The following is a 17,753-nucleotide window of genomic DNA, read 5'->3' on the forward strand; positions in this document are numbered from 1 at the left end:
AACAAAGGTAATATATATTAGCATACAAATTACATATTCAATATACACTTAGTTTCCTGTTTCAACATTTCAAACAATCCCTCAACAATCTTATTTTTCTACTTGCTAATTACAGGTTCCTTGGCATACAAATAACATATTCAATATACATATAGTTTCCAATCTCAACAATATTTCAAACAAACCCTCAAAAATCTTATGTTCTGGTTCTCTTTTCTTGTTTATTACTATAATAACATTATAGATGAAACGAAGAACACGTGAACATTTTATTTAAAAGAAACAGAACATACTACATCCATGGGAGAAGAACATCAGTCCTCTCTCCAACACATGACATAATTTGCAACTCTCACCTGCATACGTTACAAGTTAAAATAACAGCCAACCCAATTTTCCCAATCTCTCAGCTACATGGTACCAAAAGTGTAGTAGTTATTACCACAAAACTCTTCTCCCTACACATTTCAATAAATACCAAGTGTTTTTATGACTTAAACTTGGATCTCTATTAACCATTTATACATGTCCTCTTGAGGAACTGGGATGTAGAAGGTTGTCAACCCATTTTCTGAGTTATAGTCGAAATCGGTTTCGGTGCCATCTACCGCACACTTCAGCGGACGCTGGGAGGAGTAAACTCCAAACTTGCCACTTCCTCTCACTTTCAAAGCAATAGTTGCGGTTGTCGTTCGGTTGGGACTGAGCGAAGTAGTCAGTTCCGAAACAACCTCACCATCAAATAGCTCTTGTTTGTTGTCGGAGGCTCTATGGATTTCAACCTCTTCTACAGCTCCTCCTGTGTTGAACATGTCCATCAGGCCTATTGCTGCAAATGATATACCAGGCGCTATTTCCTGTTGAATAAAACATTACATCCGTTACTATAACAGAACTAGAGGCAGAAAAATTCTAGAAACCAGTGACATACAACATAAACTGGTTGTGATGTCTTACTTGGATTGGACAGAAATGGAAAAGTTCAAACTCCAGAACCTTTAGTGTTACTGGAATCGAAGCCCCTTTCGGTAATCGAATCGCCTCGCCTGAAAATATGAAGGTGGATTTCATGATGATTGTAACTTATTGAAAGTCAGAAATAAATGCATATTCTAATACACATTCTATTCATTTGCTAAAATTAATTGTGACTAATTAATATTACCTGATCTGTAAGCATAAACAATATTCTCTCCATGCCATTCAGCACCAGCTACTTGGTTGATGAGATCAACATCAGAGGCACAAACAGAGCTAGTAAGTGTACCGGGAGATGTATCATGGATGCGAGTTTTCTTTTCTACCTTGCACCACCCAGCACCTTGGCAGTTGAATACACCAACAACTCCAGTACATTTGTTCATGTTCCATATTTTTAGCAAGCTGAAAATTACAACTCAAGTTAATAAACAAGTCATCAATTTAATTCTGAGAAACATTGACTCAAAAGGACGAATACGTTAGAGTTAAGTAAAACAAACCTGGTCCTATCTCTTGCCGGATCAACAAAGAGTGAGTCGCGCGTAGGCCTTCCAGGTAATTGAGCACGGAGAACAGAACCATCAGGAAGAACCAACTTCCTAAGAAGGTCAAAATTGTGGTTGCCTGGCTTATCACTATAAAATCATCATAAAAAGAAAAAAAATATATCAGTTAAATATATGTCCATTCCAATATGTATAAAAAACAGGTTTAGAATTGGATAATATAGCTGTACCTGACATAAATTGGACAACCACCGATTGCGCGAGCTGCGGCATGATACTCTGCTGCCGGATGTAGACTCTGAAGTCACAAAGATCGATTTGTTAGAATGAAGAAAAATTAACATCTGAAAAAGCAGGCACTGACAAATTATAATTGGAGGTGAATTTGGTATAACTTACATGGAACATGTCCCAATCTGGCTGCATAAACTCTCCAAGGAAAAGTGAATTGTATGCAACAGACGAAATATGGATGGTGTGGGAAGCGGGATCACGCGGGTAAAAATCATCAGAGGCCCGCACAACAGCAGTCTGCTTAGCACTGTAAAGTCCATCAGTGTTATGACACATACATGCGATGCATCCATTGTCAGAAAAGTTACGAGAAATGGAAGCCTCAAGTGCATGATGATAGCTGCGAGTAAGTGAGACTCGGCCACCATGTCCAGCGCCAAGGGTTTCAATAATGTTTTGCACATCTACCTTCACTCCATCTACTCCACATGAAGCTAAGTAAGCATGGAGCTCATCGTAGAAGTTGAAAACCTTCTTTGGATGTACTAGACCAAGGCCATGTACAGACAAGCTGTCCATAACAATGTCGGGTTGGTTTCCTAGTACTCCCGGCGACTGCACTGGATATGCCAAGGCAGTGTCGTAATGTTCCATGCCAGTCGCTGCTGGCTTCACTCCACCCCAATAACCAGCTAGTGCATGCCATACATAAACATTTCTGTCCATCAACAAAGTAACCAATTAAGAATTTGAATAATTAATTCGCTGAGCAACTTATCAAACAATCATTCTCTGAAAACTGTTGTATAAAAAAGTAAGTTAAGGAAATAGGACCATACTTGACATTGTGATGTTTCTTCACTCCGTCTACTAGATGTTTAAGACCTGATGTCGGTTCGTTGTGCTCTCCATTCTTACTCTTTTGAAATTTAGCATTCTCCTTAATCCCTGTCAACATAGTAGCAAACCTGCAATAATAATTACAATTTAAAACATATCAATTGCATGTATTTTAATCAGTTTAGTCACAAAAGAACAAGTATTATATTCTTAACTGAGATGTAGTTATTGAAATGAAAATGGAAAAAAACATTATTATAGAAAGAGATGAGTCTTACTGTGCTCCTTCTTGTACAACACAGTCAGGATCCTTTGCTTTAGTTTCAATCTGTTGCCAGCCGTCATCTATGATAAGGAACCGCGGAGGTGTACCTCCCTCTGATAGACTGCAGTTACATTAAACAAATTTCATTCTTTAGTTAATCTTCAAACATCAGCTTCAAATTCATCTTTACTTCATATGAAATGAAACAAACATAATACACAATTTCTCTCAATAATTACCTCTTCAGGCCTTCCTCAACACCTTCAGCTGTTACGTCAGTATAGAAAGCATCCCATGTGCACCAACCAAACATGTCAAGAAAAGATGGCAGCTGCATAAACATATAAAACCAGCAGAACAAGGTTAAAAGATCCATAAGGTAATCATTATGCATAGTTTACATTCATCCGTAATGCTACAAGAGGGTCTTACTCTTTTCTTCTCACGATGATGAAACGTTTGCATGTGCTTTTCCACAGCCCTTAATAGATCAAACAGAAAAAGGAATCAGTACAGCTGCAATTGTCAATATACAAATTCTAATGTTCACCAAATGAAGAATATATTCTAACTACTACAATGCAAACAAGATCAGGTAACATGTGTTAAGTCAAGTTAAACGATCACGGGGACACTAGGGGAAAAGTACAAAACAGGCTATGTTTGGATAAACAGTTCAACTACGCTCAACCGGCTAGCCTAGCATGAGACACTTGATGGATAGTGTCCCCAGCTGGGTTCGTCGACTAGACCCAAACACTTATCATATAAGTGTTTTATGTATAAGCTATTTTCTATAACAAAAGATAAAATAAGTTAAACTGTGTTTCCGTAAACTATCCTGAAGAGCTTATGGAAATAAGCTAAAAATCGTTTATGGACATGTCCTACGTTTTTTTCATAATCTCTTCCAAACAATCTCACAAATGCTTATTCATCCTAACAACCCTACAGTAATGGGAAAAATGTCTTACTTGACGGCTTGGTTGATGACTTCAAAAGGATTGGTGCCAGCATGCATGTAAACCATGTGAAGGCCTTGATTTGTCTCAACAGCATGATCACCTGCAAAACCAAATCACATACCAAAAGGAGTTTGATTGGGATACCACCTTATACATATTTTCTCCAAAGCTATAAACTCCATTTGCATTAATGACAGCTCCACCCCACAAATTTTGGCAGACCGGAAGGAACTGAATTTAACAGTAAACATAACTAAATTATAAGTCTCATGTCACCTACACTAAACCGTTTTTCGCATGATAAAGAGTTACTAACCACTCTCGAAGCAGATCTCGATCTCGCTTTTCTCATTGCCTTGTAGAACAGATCGGAATGGACCTTCCAATAGAGGAAGCAAGACAGTGTAGACGATGGGAGAATTTTCCCCTTCCCCTTCACTATCTTTGCTCTCTATTAGCATGAATTGAGTCTCCAGAGGTATATCCTTTCCACAAGTTCCCATTCTCTGTGTCATCCACCATAACTTGAACCGGAAGCAACACATGAACCGGAGCCCCCTGCAAATAAAGTTCACGTGTTTCATTAGTTCTATAAGTTTCAATAAAAGCAGAACATGGTCAGCAAAAAAAAAGGTGTGCTACAATAATTTTGACTTCAACATCGTTTCATATCCCTACGACTGCGATCGAGACTACATCAGCCGCAACCGTGATTAACTAGAATATCACGGATCACAACACAACCGTGATTTATCGAAATATCAAAGATCACAACGCAACTATAATTCATAAAAATGATGAAAATTATGATGCGGCTACAACTGTTACTGCGGCCGTGATTTAAAACCTTGATAAGTGTATTTGAGGTTGTGAAAGCTAGAAGAACTTACTCTAGGATACCAATGGGAAAAACGTGGAGGCTTTTGGTATGGGAAGCTGCAGCACCAATGAATGCACCAGTAGCAAGACCATTACCAGAATCTGGAGTGAGCACAACATTTTCTGGGACACCTTTCAGTATGGTCTTGCCATGGACAACCAAGTTTCCATTGTCAACGGAGATATTAGATGTGATAGTCATCTTTCCTCAGCACTTAATCACTGTGTTACGATAGCAAACAAAATAAGGAGCATAAGATTGGTTGGATCATCAATATCAATATCAAAAGTAAAAGTAATGAAAATTGTAAGCATGAATGAATTAACACTCTAATTAAAAGCTACCAAAAGAACGTTATATCCAAATTTTGTACATCAATAGTATCACATCAAATTAATACTACTAACTAAGTTTGGCCATTGATTTTTTGTGAGAAAAAAAAAAAAAAAAAAAAAAAGAGTATGCTTAATTTTTTTATTTTGTGACGGAAAGGTATTGATTAATTGAGATCTCTATAAAAAAAAAAAATTTATGCTTAATAATGCTGTTATGATTTTTTGTATGAAGAACTGAAAAAACAATAACTTTTGAGAATTCTAATATAAAAATATGCATGGTTTATTTGTTTGATCCAATTTTATGAGAAGAAAAATAATGGATCCAACAATTAAGTTTTCCCAATTATACCCTTGTGATACAGAAGGCGGCGCTTGATACAAGGGCAGTTCCGTCACCGTCACTGAAGAAAAAAGTAAACCTGACTTTAAAAGGAAAAAAAAAACACAATTACGATTATTAAAAGACAAAGCATGTCCAAAATGAAAGACAAGTTCATCGTACTACAATACAACCTACAAAGTGAATCTAACAAAATGTATTCTCAACGTACCATAATTAATTATCATCTTCAAATTTTTATTTAAAAAATAAAATTAAAACTGATATGTATGCGTTAAATGATCCTCTTATCTTAGAATAACCGAACTTACCGTAACGTTTGTAGCTTAGAGAGAAGTGGAGAAATGTAAATTGGAGCAAGTAGTAAGAATTTTTTTTTGAAGAGAGCAAGTAGTAAGAAATTAATAATTCAAATAAAGAAAACTAGAAGTGAAGTACATTCCAGGAGGGAATGCTTCTTCTATAAAACACACAAGCACGAAGCTATGAACTCAGCACAATTTCATTTCAATGATATTTGTTTGATCTCTCAAAAAAAAATGATATTTGTTTGATTGATTTGTATTATGAAGGAAGAGAGAGCAAGAAATGGGTTTTTATAGTAGTTTGATGGTAAATATCGAGCAAGTTCTAGGACACACGATTCTTACACGTGGAATGCGGCGTTCCATAGGATTCATCCTGCCCAATCCATGATTTATTTAATTCTTTTTTTACTATGTTAATAGTCAATCAATGATAATAAACTATTATAATTTCTGACAGCAAACAACTAGTAGTAGTATCTTTCATTTCACGGTAGCTGTCCAAAAATACGGTAAATAATTACGTGTGATTGATTATGATGTGCGAAATTTGCGTTTTATAAAAGTAAACAGTACTTAAACCGAAATTATTGTGCATTATTTGTGTATAAGTAACAAATATGTCAATTCATGTATAATGTTTTTTAAACTCGATAGCTAAATTATAGTACAATTTTAGTCGGTGCCACAAAATATCTTAAAAAATGTGACCTAATACGTGAGACAATCCCATAATAATTTCAAACAATTTTATTTTAGATGTATAACAGTTTTGTCCTTAACTAAAAAGTGATTCAATGAATAGTGGAGTTGTAAAACGTCTAGATGAAAAAGGAAAATTAATAAACTAAGTAATACAAGATTTTATTTTTGGTCAAGTAACATAATGACTAAAAATTCATCTTTACTTAGACAGATAAGCGTAAAATATAGGGTTCAAAATTTAGTTCATACATATAACAACGTCTTTATCAATTAAGTTATCTTTACAGAGACAACAATACAAAACTTTTATATGGAAATATGTATCCTTTTTTATTCTTCTTCCGTTTGGGCATATGGGCAAAGGAAATGGCACGCAAATCTATCGGGTAAGCTCACCTCGAAACTATGCTTCTCATATGCTAGATTGAACATGTTGGGAGCTAGCGGTAGCAGTAGATATTGTCTTGAGAATTATTGTTAAGATCGTGTATAATAAATTATCAATGACGGTCTCTTCTACATTTTTCTAAATAATGTTAGTGTATTTTTCTGAAAACTTTAAAAAAAAATTATGTTTGTTGTAATTTTAGACGATAGGTATTAACCAATACATGATGAAACTACTTCCCATGAGAAAAAAAATAATGGGTTATGAGGTTATGAGAATATTGTAGAGCGGTCCAAATATTTTGGATTAGAAGCAGTATGCACTTGACCAAAACCAGCAGTCCAGCAGCAGTATACAGTTTCAAAACTATTAAATAAATCTGTTTTTATAATAATATTAAAATAAATCATTTTCTTTGATCATGCTATACTTTTCAAAGATTTGGTTGCCAATACAATGTACGTTAACATGTGGGAGAAAAACAAATTTGCATTAACAGAAGTTGCACCATTACACCGCCTTCTATTAGAGATGGCCCCAGTTGTTTTCTTCTTTTTTTAACCAAATGGTAATAAATACAAACAAAACACAAAACTAAGCAACTTGTGCATGCAAAAGGAACACTTTCGTTAGACACCTTCACCCGAATCTAAAACCATAGATCTGTAACTAAGATTCCAAGTCAATCAAAGACTTCTCCAAGTTGTAATCTAAACACAATGCATGAAGATCCTTCACACAAAGACCAAATTTCATCGATCCCCGCAATAAAAAGGAAAGATATACTATGTGATCAAATATGCACTCTTTGATGACAATGATCCAAAAATCATGTGAATTCATGCAACTACCCAATTGCCTTCATGTGTCACTCTTATTTTCAATCCCCGGTAAAAGATACATTCATTGATTTCGGGAAAATTATTGAAACTTCTAAAACCCTCATTGACTTGAGTATAGGAGTCCTTGTAATTTGTAAATACACCATCATCCGTTGATTAGCAATGTCGTCCTGCATCGTAAGTCTGTAACAAACTAGTTCTGATCATCATCTTCAATCTGCTCTAGATTTTTGGCACCATTTGTGAAAATCGAGGGTTTAAGCCACGTGTGGGGGCAAATATCATTTAGCTCCTTAACCTCGATCGTAAGAATATTGTTCTAATTGTAAGATCATATTAGCCAAACAAGTGATAGTCAAATAGAAGACTGTTGAATACAAGATAGACAAATCTTTGTAAAATCCATTGAGGTTCACGCAGATCATATAGAAGTGTCAGAACTAGTCAAAGACACGTAGAACTTCACAATGTAACGTTTTGCCCATGTACGTTGTTTATAGCGCCATTAATAGAAGTGACTATCTTCATAGAGGCACGTTTTAAGGCAATGTCACACGTTGATTAGGAAAACAGAAAACGTCGTGAGATGGAGGGAACTAACGAATAGAATCACACATATTAAACACAAAAACAGTCGAACAAGACTAGACTTCGTAGGCCAAGATGTTTTGGTTAGTAGAACTATATTTGTCTATCTATAAATATCGCACATGTACATTACATTCAACACACAAAGGCAATCAATCAAATCAGACTATATTTCGCAAATTTATCTTTTATCTTTTAACTTATGCAATTCTTAGCATGTATCTGAAATCATGTTGGATTCCCTTCCAAACGTACGAATTTTAACCCTCCAATTTGTAGCTATACAGATTTGTGAAGAAATGTCTTGGAAAGTGTGGGAAACGGCAAACCAAACATATATTTAATTTATGGGTCTTGTTAACGAGTGCTCCCGGGCACTCTTTAAGCATTTCAAAAGGAGAAACTATCTCATACTAAAAAGTCAAATGCTTCAATTTCCAATGCATTTTGGTTACAAAGAATTTCAAAAAACATTACCTTTTTAAGGTCCTAAAGAGTGCCCCATGAGCACTCGTTAACATTTCCCTTAATTTATTAACTAAAAAAACATATGTAACGTTTTTGGAGGAATTAAGAAACTCATAACTAAAGGAAAGAGTATATTTCTTGGTGTAACCATTTGAAATGGAAATAGAATCATAGTTAAAAACTATTAACCGGCCACTTAATAGCTGATCACCCGATTAACTTTTAAGTTTGATAACGCATGGCTATGGAAAAAGTGGAAATCCAACAAAATCAGTAGCTGTCGATTATTTCTACTACTTATTTATCCTGCATGATTGAGGATTGGTACGTGGCATATTTCTTACTATTCATGTCATTATTATCTTGCCTATGCTACTTTGACTTGTGTTTGTACATTGAATAATAAAAATGATAATGATTAATCCATTCAATCATTTCGATAGTACGTAATACGTGTATCTATTTTCCACCCCCCATAATTATATTTATTTATGCAGTTGGAAACATGAAAGAAAGGAGAAAGGTAAACAAAACTTTTGGAGGGTGCTTGCTGTTGACATGTCTTTAGGTTGAATCAGGCATTCATCTATGGACGACAGTTGTTTAATCGACAATCTCAAAATTGTTGTTTTTTGGTTGATAGATTATTATATTTGGTTGATACTTAAAAATTGTTGTTTGCTTGCTCGCATTTTTTGTCTTTCTCAAGAGGCTTTGAAAAAGAAATAAAAAAAAAAGTGATTTCTTAGTAGGTTTTGGCAAAATTTCTTAGTAGGTTTTGACAAAATCAATTTTTTTCGAATATCTTCAAAAAAGTATGACCAAGGAAGCATCCAACTCAGCCGTCTTTTAGTATTGTGTTGACCAAGTATTGAGAATATGATTGTCACGTTGTCGTTGTTCTTGAATTTCATCTAGGTGAACTAAAAAAATTCATCTGAGTCGATCAATAGACGACAATACTCAACACTGTCATTGCGTCTTTGTGGTTGAGTCAACGATTGATATGGTTCAATTCACATTGTTCAGAACTAATAGCGTGACATCGACTCGGACCCTGAACAGATAGGGGTTTCCATTGTTGTAATAAACTGCGGCTAAGTTGGTGTCCAAATCTACTGGATAAGTGTTAATGATTCATTGGAGCTTGTTCAGATCTACCTAATGAGCCTCTATCTGCCATATCTACACAGCATAAAAAATGAAAGAAAAAAAAATGAATGAAAATCTCATTCAAACATTTCATCAAACACTTGGATTGTAAAATGTACAATCTTGCTTAAAATATCACATTAAACTTAAACCTAGCTTAAACAACATTCACAATGCAAACATGCACACGTTTGATCATTTACTACCAAAAAAAATAAATTTTACATCAACTCTGACCACTAAAATATTATCAATTTAAAAAAAAAAAATCTAACATATAAAACATAAAATGTCAATGTTAAGAAATTGCAAATAGTTACTTGTTATTAGATGCATGTTGCTTTGAAAGAGTTTGGAGTTTGTTTTTTTGTCTTTTGAAAGTAATGAGTCTAACATATAAAACATAAAATGTCAATGTTAAGAAATTGCAAATAGTTACTTGTTATTAGATGCATGTTGCTTTGAAAGAGTTTGGAGTTTGTTTTTTTGTCTTTTGAAAGTAATGAGTTGTCGTTAGCGAACGATAGTTAATTGTCGTTGTGCGTAGTTTGGTATTTTCTTTTTTTGTGGTGGCAGGGGTTTGAACCCCGAACCTTGCATATTTTATGCATTGTTCATACCAATTAAGCTATGCTCACGAGGAATGCGAGACATTTTGGAATTGGAAAAAACAATTTTCCATCGGTAGTACCCGGTGATGAAGTCATATCATGGTGCTTATCCAAAAATGTTTCGACATGTTATTTTCAAATAGAATATATAAACTTAAATTGACTTCTACATACGATAAGAAAAGAATTGATTAAATATTTCTGTCCTTATATTAATACTTTCTTATCAATTTGATCCCTACAGAAACTCTATTCATTTTTAGTCTTCAATTTGTGATTTTAGGAAACTAGTATACACAAGATAACTTTTTTTTAAAAAAAATATTATCAATAATTTTATTTATACTTATCAACATATCATGATTATATCCTTCGAAAAAATGATTATATTCTTCAAAAAGAGAAAAACATATCATGATTATATTTATGCCTCATTTTAAACAAAAGTTAAGAAAGAAAAAAAGTGAAAAGTTACTAATGAACAAGCTTTATGATAGTATACCATATCAACATTTGATCTAGCAAACCAAACTTCTACTTAATCAATTACCTAATCAAAATAGTCATTGATTGTTTCATAATTGTTGGCAAATAATGCAATAAAATTAGACTGTATGGTTTGCCTAAAAATGCGACGTTAATATAAAGCGTGACAATTTAGAAATATTTACAACCAGAAATGAAGACTTGTCCAGTCTCTCTTTCACCCTCTCCTTGTCTTCCTATCACAACCTCAACAAACCCAGAAAAAATTACGAACACATACAATACAAACATAGTAACACTGCTGGGGCCAACATCCTTTTTTTTTCACCCATAAATGGGGTGGTGTTGGATAAAGAATTACAATGAAGAGAAGGTTAAAAATAAAAAATAATAGACTTCTTTATCATGTTTTCTTTTTTCCAAGTGAATTTTGGCATTTTTCTAAAGAAAGTCATCATCTATCGTCATTGTTTTTCATTGTTTAATTGCAATGATCCGTCCTTCATCAATTTCAAGCTCAGACTGTTAAACCTCTCTCGCGAATACTGCCTTGATGCCTTTCTCCAATCTGTGCCGGCCTTCATCATATTCGCAAATTCCTCATAACTTATCTTTCCATCCTGCAATTTCAAGGGGACAGACATATGATCAAAAACTGGTTACAGAAAATCACTAGAGTAGTAAAAGATTTTTCTTCAAGGTATCTTCCAAAGCACAAAAGACAAATTAGGAAACCGAAGAAACTTAAAAATGCAGCAAAGTTGACTATATATCTGCTTGTTGAATAAAACAAGAAGACAGATATAATTTCTAAGCATAACCACAGAAAAGTATAAGAGGGAAAATGATTTATCACGTAAAAATATACTCACTAACCTTATCCGTGTCCACATCATGCATAATTGCACTAATGACTTCTTCACTATTTGTTTCGATTTCATCGGATAAGGCATTGCGCAACTCATCAATCTCAATATACCCAGTTTGGTTTTGATCAAAAAAATCAAAGGCTTTGTGAAGGTGCTCATCATTTCCCATCTTTCTCAGATGAACAGAAATGGCTACATACTCCCCATAATCTAGGTATCCATCCCTGTCTATATCACCCTGTAAAAGCAGTAGCTCTCAAACGTTAGAAGATGAAGAGACAACCAAAGATCCGTGTATAACAATAATTTAACAGAAACCGTATATGCAAAGGTGGAGAATGGAATCCAGACAAAGGGTGAAAGTAAAACTCACAGCTTCCATAAGAATTTGGAGATCAGAATCGGGAACTTGATGGCCTAGTTTATGCAACCCTGTTCGTAGTTCATCAATGTTGATCTTGCCTCTGTTGGTTGTATCCATAAGATTGAATCCTTCTTTTAGTCCGGCAGCTTCTTCTACTGATAAATGCTCTGCAATAACCTGTATGCAAAAGAGATATTAGTTGTAGAAAGAACATGCGTGACTCATTTAAATGGCCATACGGATTAACAATGTTAAGAAAATTACCCTCAAAGCTCTTTTCTTAAGCTTGTTCATTACGGAAAACTGCTTTAGCCTTGCTCTAACAGTTTCTCCTAACGAAACATTGGGAGCTTTCTTTGCATTTATTAACCATGGATGATCTGCATTTAGTCAACAAGTAACATTAAAATCCTACCATTTCCGTGTAGAAAAATTTAAAGAGAAAAATAGAGTCAATTTTCTGTGCAGAATATGAATTGCATGATACCTACCTAACACTTCTTGTGCAGTAAGTCGCCGTTTTGGGTCAGGATTTAGCATCTTTTTCACAAGGTCTTTTGCATTATCAGAAACTTTTGGCCACGGATCCCTTTTGAAATCAACAACAGATCGTATGATTGCTTGAGCAACTCCTTGCTCAGTTTCTTCATTTTACAAAGGAGGGAGAGAGACAAGATTTAGAAAATCAGACAGAAAAACAATTCGTGACATGCATTGATTTTTATGCCAGCAATTAATTTAAGCATAATATAATACATTAGTTGCATGAGCTTCACAGTGACTTAAAATTGGACTGCTTAACATTTCGTTCTCTAAGTCGACAAACACTATTACAGAATCACAAGACAAAACTAACCTGCCCAAAATGGAGGAACACCACAAAGTAGGATGTATAGAATAACTCCAGCACTCCAGATATCAACTTCGGGGCCATAATTTCTCTTCAACACCTCAGGAGCCATGTAATATGGACTTCCAACTATCTCATTAAATCTCTCCCCTGTATAAAATAACAACCTTTCAGCAAATTGCAAACCAATGAAACCAGCAATACGACGAAAATCAAGCAACAATGCAGACATAATCGCCATCCAAAATCCTTACCTGGTTTAAAGAACACCGACAATCCAAAATCTATAGCTTTCAATGCCGCTGTTTCCTTCTTATTTGCAAACAAAAAGTTCTCAGGCTTGAGATCCCTATGCATCACACCATGTTTGTGGCACATCTGAAACAATCAACAATCATGGTTCAAAACCACATTCCCCTTTTACCACAGCATAAAAAAATTGGAACAAGCCCAAACACATCAATGCAAATGAAAAACAAAGAATCCACACAGCATACAAACACAAAACAAAATCATACACAGCCATTCGTAAAGTCTAGCTCAACTAGCAAATGCCTATATTACTAGACTGAACACTTTCACCCGGATTCAACTCAGGACCTCACAGTTGTGCGTATGTGAGTTTCAGATGGTGTCTATCACTTCCGTTTACAGACCCAAAAAAAAAAAAAAAAAAAAAATCATACACAGCCAAATTCCCAATTAAACAAACCAATAAGATGCATTTACGCTTCACATAATATTATTTCAACTACATAATAACATTAACAAATTTCCCAAAAACAGCTCTTTAGCACAAATTTCCTAAAAACAGCTCTCTAGCAAAAAATAACAAAGTAGACTCCATTAATTAAATTACCTAACTAGCACAAAAGTTGATTCAACTTCACTTAAAGATCACAAATTCAAAAGTAGTAAACCAAATTCATTTAAAAAATAAAAAAAAAAACTTATACTCCAGCTGATAAATTATTCAAAAAAACATAAATTAAACATTTTTAAAAAAATTAATTAATACGAAGTATATAAAGTTATAATTAACTTATCCCCTAAAGTTCTAATCAAATCAAAATCTTGATATAAACCTAAAACAATAACAATAATTCAAATCAAGCATGCATAATCAATCAAATCAAAAACCAAAAAAATAATCAGATCCAAAAAAAATTCAAAAATAGAAAGAAAGAAAGAAAGACCTGAACAACTTCAACAATAGTTTTGGTAACAGCAGCAGCAGCACGTTCAGTATAATGTCCTCTAGCAACAATCCGATCAAAAAGCTCACCACCTTCACAAAGCTCCATAACAAGATGAACAGCATTATCATCTTCATAAGTATCTTTCAACGTAACAATATTATTATGCTTTGGCATATGTCTCATTATTTCAACTTCTCTTCTAACATCTTCAATATCAATCGCTGTTCTAAGCTTCTTCTTCGATATCGACTTACACGCAAGTTCTTCTCTTGTTTCTTTGTCTGTGCAAAGATACGTTACACCGAATTCACCTCTACCGAGTTCACGACCGAGTTCGTAACGAGTTTCGATTTCGGTACCTGTTGGATCTTTTAAAACGGTTAGTTTTGATGTGGTGTTGTTGTTGTATGCGTAATCGGTTGCGAATGGATTTTCCTTTTTACCCTTCTTGTTCTTTTTGTTTGTTGTTTCTTCTCCTGCTACAGCAGGGGTAGCGCAGCAATTTCCCATGGTTTACAAGAGATCTGGGTTTGGAATTTGGATCTGAGATGAGAATTTCCAAGGGTAAAATGGGTATTATAAAGAAATTTGAGAGAAAAGAGGGTTTTGGAGATTGGAAATTGGATTGAATGAATTTAAGGGCGTGTTTGGGTTTGAAATTTGAATGATGATTATAAGCTGAGAGGGTCAAAACTTAAGCTGCTGTTGTTGTTGTTTCTCAGAGACTTCGTCCATCGTCGTCTATCTCTCTCTCTTTTGTTTTTCTCTCTCTTCTTATTCTTTTTTCATTTTTCTTTTTCTTCTAATTTTCTTTCTTTCTGTAACAAAAACCCAACTCAATAATGCTGTTTCCTTTATCCATCATTGCTGTTTTAGCTTCTGTTTTTTAATTTTAATTAAATCAAATTTCATTTTTCTTAAACCAATTTATGATGTGTAAAAAAAAAAATTAAATGTGATGTATTATTGCTATTTTTTTAAGTCATTTTTTTAAAAAAGCTGATAATAGTAAGTTATTTTAATCATGCTCTAAGCGCAATCATTTTCCAAGAAATATGGAATTTATTTATTTCAGTTTATATTATTAATTAATTAATAATATCTTCTTTTAGGGATGATTCACATGAGTTCTTTTTCTTTGGACTGTAATCCTCCCACTTGGGTAATTTGGGTATTGCAGATTATGGGAATGTAGGTCAACAATGTAGTTTAGCAGCCAATGGCCGTTATTATCACTTACCTAAAAGTTGAATTTTATTTGCCTTTTGTTATTAAAGTATAAAATATAAATGGATCATATATTATTTAGAGTCAAGTGGTTTGGTGGGGGGGGGGGGTGGTTTAGATCATTTTCATATGTAAGGTGTAATAGAGAAAAACTGAAATTATTTTAAATATAATCTTTTCTTTTTAAGATTAGTAAGATTGAGTGAGCTAAGAACATTTGTTAAGATTGTTTTTAGTAAACATTTGTTAAGATATTAAAAACTAAAAGGTGCTTATTTCTAAAATAAAATAATTTTATTATTAATACATTGCATTTCATGGTATCTTTAATAAATATTTTAAGTAAAGAAAATTAGAAAGTATTCAATGATCTGAATAGAGTATTAAAGAAAGTGGTGAAAACGAGAAAGAAAAAAATAATGGTAAAAGATTTAGGAACCTCCACCAAAAATATTCATGTGCATCCAAAAATATTTAGTTTTTATTTTTTTTATCGGTTTGTGTTTTTATTTTAGATCGATTTAAATTTGAACACATTTACCCTAAAACTTCTTACACCTTAAAAGAGATTGTGATAAGAGAAAGTAATGTGATAGATGTGATATGTTGATGTATGTTTATTTAGATGTCCAAATATTATCGTTGAAAGATTAACGGGTCTTGTTTTTTATCTCGAGAAGGTGTTGAAGAAAGTGGTAATCTTGTGTTCGTCATTTGTGATAGTTTAATTGTGGTACGTGTGATGGTTGATGACATTGATAAGAGGGTGATTACACAATTATTTTATGACAGCTTGTGAGACAACTCTCTCAATTATACTTTCAAAAAACATACCTCATTTAATTTCTTCAAAAAAAAAAATACCTCATTTAATTGTACACATTTAGTTGTCTCATAAGTTGTCCAAAAAATAGCTGTTCAAATAACATGTTTAATTTATTTGTCTTGTTGGAAGCATGGAAAAAAAGAAGGGTGTGTTGGGTATTGGGTTCTCTTCCTATGTGGAGAAAAGCTCAAATATGTTAGTCTATTATGCCTCACTTATATAACTAGAGAGATGTCATATTAGGGTTGAGAAGAGAGTGTTTTGTGAGAAGAGTAGCCACCAAAAAGAGAGAAAAGAAGAGCAGGTTCTCAACATCTGTGTCTACCTTTTTCATCGTTCGGATCTTCGAAACAAGGTATGAGCTAAGAGAAATTCGTCTCACTGAAGCAATATTTTTAGGGTATTTTTCATCCTTCTTGTTCTCATTTGTAAGCTTTGTTGTTTTGTTGATTTGGCTAGTTGTTGACACTATTTGTGCATCACTTTTGAGACTCTCTTATAGTCATATTTGATTACAGTGGAGCTATTTCATTGATCTGGATGACTCGTGGTTTTTACTCTTACATTGAGGGATTTTTCACGTTAAAATATTGGTGTTCACACATATTTTTTATTTGTTTTTCACTACTGCCATTTATTTGTTGTTACTCCGCATAGATTCTTGTATGTTTAAGAAAATTCTATTTCAATTGGGCATTGGTGTTATATGTGTTAATTTCCCATCATTATGGTTAAAGATTAATTGGGATGATGAATGATGCAGTAACAAATTATGGTACTATTGCGGGTTGTGGAGGAGTTTTGTGGGATCATAATTTTGTCTTTCTTTTTTTTGTTTTTTTTTTTTGGTACAATAATTTTGTCTTTCTTTATGGTTATTCATGCAACCTAGGCACATGTTTCATCACTGCAATTGAAAGGTAAACAACTATTATCTCTCGTGGAATTTTGACCAGAGGAGGTCCATTACATGTATCCCCCGTTTAATTTGTTTTTTTTTTTTATGTTTTAAAACAGATGTCATAAAAAAAAAAATTGGTAGTCATGATTTTATTTGAGAAATATTTCACGTAAGAGAATCTATTCCAATAACAATGAGTTCAGTTTGGTAATATGAACAAACTTTTGATTTATTAGTAAAGGGAGTAATACGCCAGTTCGAGTGAGCTAATTTAACTTCTAAAAAAAGAGTAATATGAGACACCATTGCTATGGTTTTGTGACCAATACTAATGGGTTTAAAGCCAAACTTTTAGGGCTCAAAATCTCTCATATCTTTTGTGAGACTAACCACGTGGTTGATTCTTTTTCAAAAATTAGACTTCAAATTAAAATAATAATATATATAGACTATTATTTACACTTGAATAGAAGGCAAGCGGGCAACAAGCTGTACCGCTAGACCTTTTTGGATGGCAAAATCAATCCTCGTAAACACAACATTCATAGACCTAGGAGACATGACATTGCTATGCATGACCTTTTGAACTCTATGTAAAAGGTCAACAACCTCTGGTGCTAGGA

General features: G+C 33.7%; 2 protein-coding genes across 4 annotated transcripts; both read right to left on the minus strand.

The window, feature by feature from the left end:
* Positions 1-245: 245 nt before the first annotated feature.
* On the minus strand, positions 246-5,917 carry SIP2 (seed imbibition 2). 3 transcript variants are annotated; one of them, XM_085730707.1, is made up of 15 exons: positions 5,661-5,917; positions 5,359-5,428; positions 4,682-4,892; positions 4,108-4,349; positions 3,801-3,891; positions 3,259-3,307; positions 3,066-3,157; positions 2,840-2,947; positions 2,561-2,689; positions 1,887-2,439; positions 1,718-1,785; positions 1,482-1,616; positions 1,166-1,383; positions 958-1,046; positions 246-857 (listed from the first exon to the last, which is right to left on the minus strand). In XM_085730707.1, exons 3-15 carry the CDS (start codon positions 4,870-4,872, stop codon positions 495-497), a joined length of 2,328 nt encoding a protein of 775 aa, XP_085586833.1. In that variant the 5' UTR covers positions 4,873-4,892; positions 5,359-5,428; positions 5,661-5,917; the 3' UTR covers positions 246-494. The 3 variants fall into 3 exon arrangements, with proteins under 3 accessions (XP_085586833.1, XP_085586831.1, XP_085586832.1); XM_085730705.1 differs by having other exon boundaries at positions 5,359-5,432; XM_085730706.1 differs by lacking the exon at positions 5,359-5,428.
* Positions 5,918-11,026: 5,109 nt separating this feature from the next.
* CPK32 (calcium-dependent protein kinase 32) lies at positions 11,027-14,917 on the minus strand. Its single transcript, XM_085730709.1, has 8 exons — positions 14,174-14,917; positions 13,232-13,355; positions 12,984-13,127; positions 12,619-12,771; positions 12,392-12,507; positions 12,137-12,304; positions 11,771-12,001; positions 11,027-11,514 (listed from the first exon to the last, which is right to left on the minus strand). Exons 1-8 carry the CDS (start codon positions 14,684-14,686, stop codon positions 11,359-11,361), a joined length of 1,605 nt encoding a protein of 534 aa, XP_085586835.1. The 5' UTR covers positions 14,687-14,917; the 3' UTR covers positions 11,027-11,358.
* Positions 14,918-17,753: the final 2,836 nt, after the last annotated feature.

The sequence above is a fragment of the Medicago sativa genome, chromosome 7 (genome assembly GCF_051527215.1).
Source record: "Medicago sativa cultivar Bolivia chromosome 7, Bolivia_mono, whole genome shotgun sequence".
In the NCBI taxonomy this organism is placed as follows: Eukaryota; Viridiplantae; Streptophyta; class Magnoliopsida; order Fabales; family Fabaceae; genus Medicago; species Medicago sativa.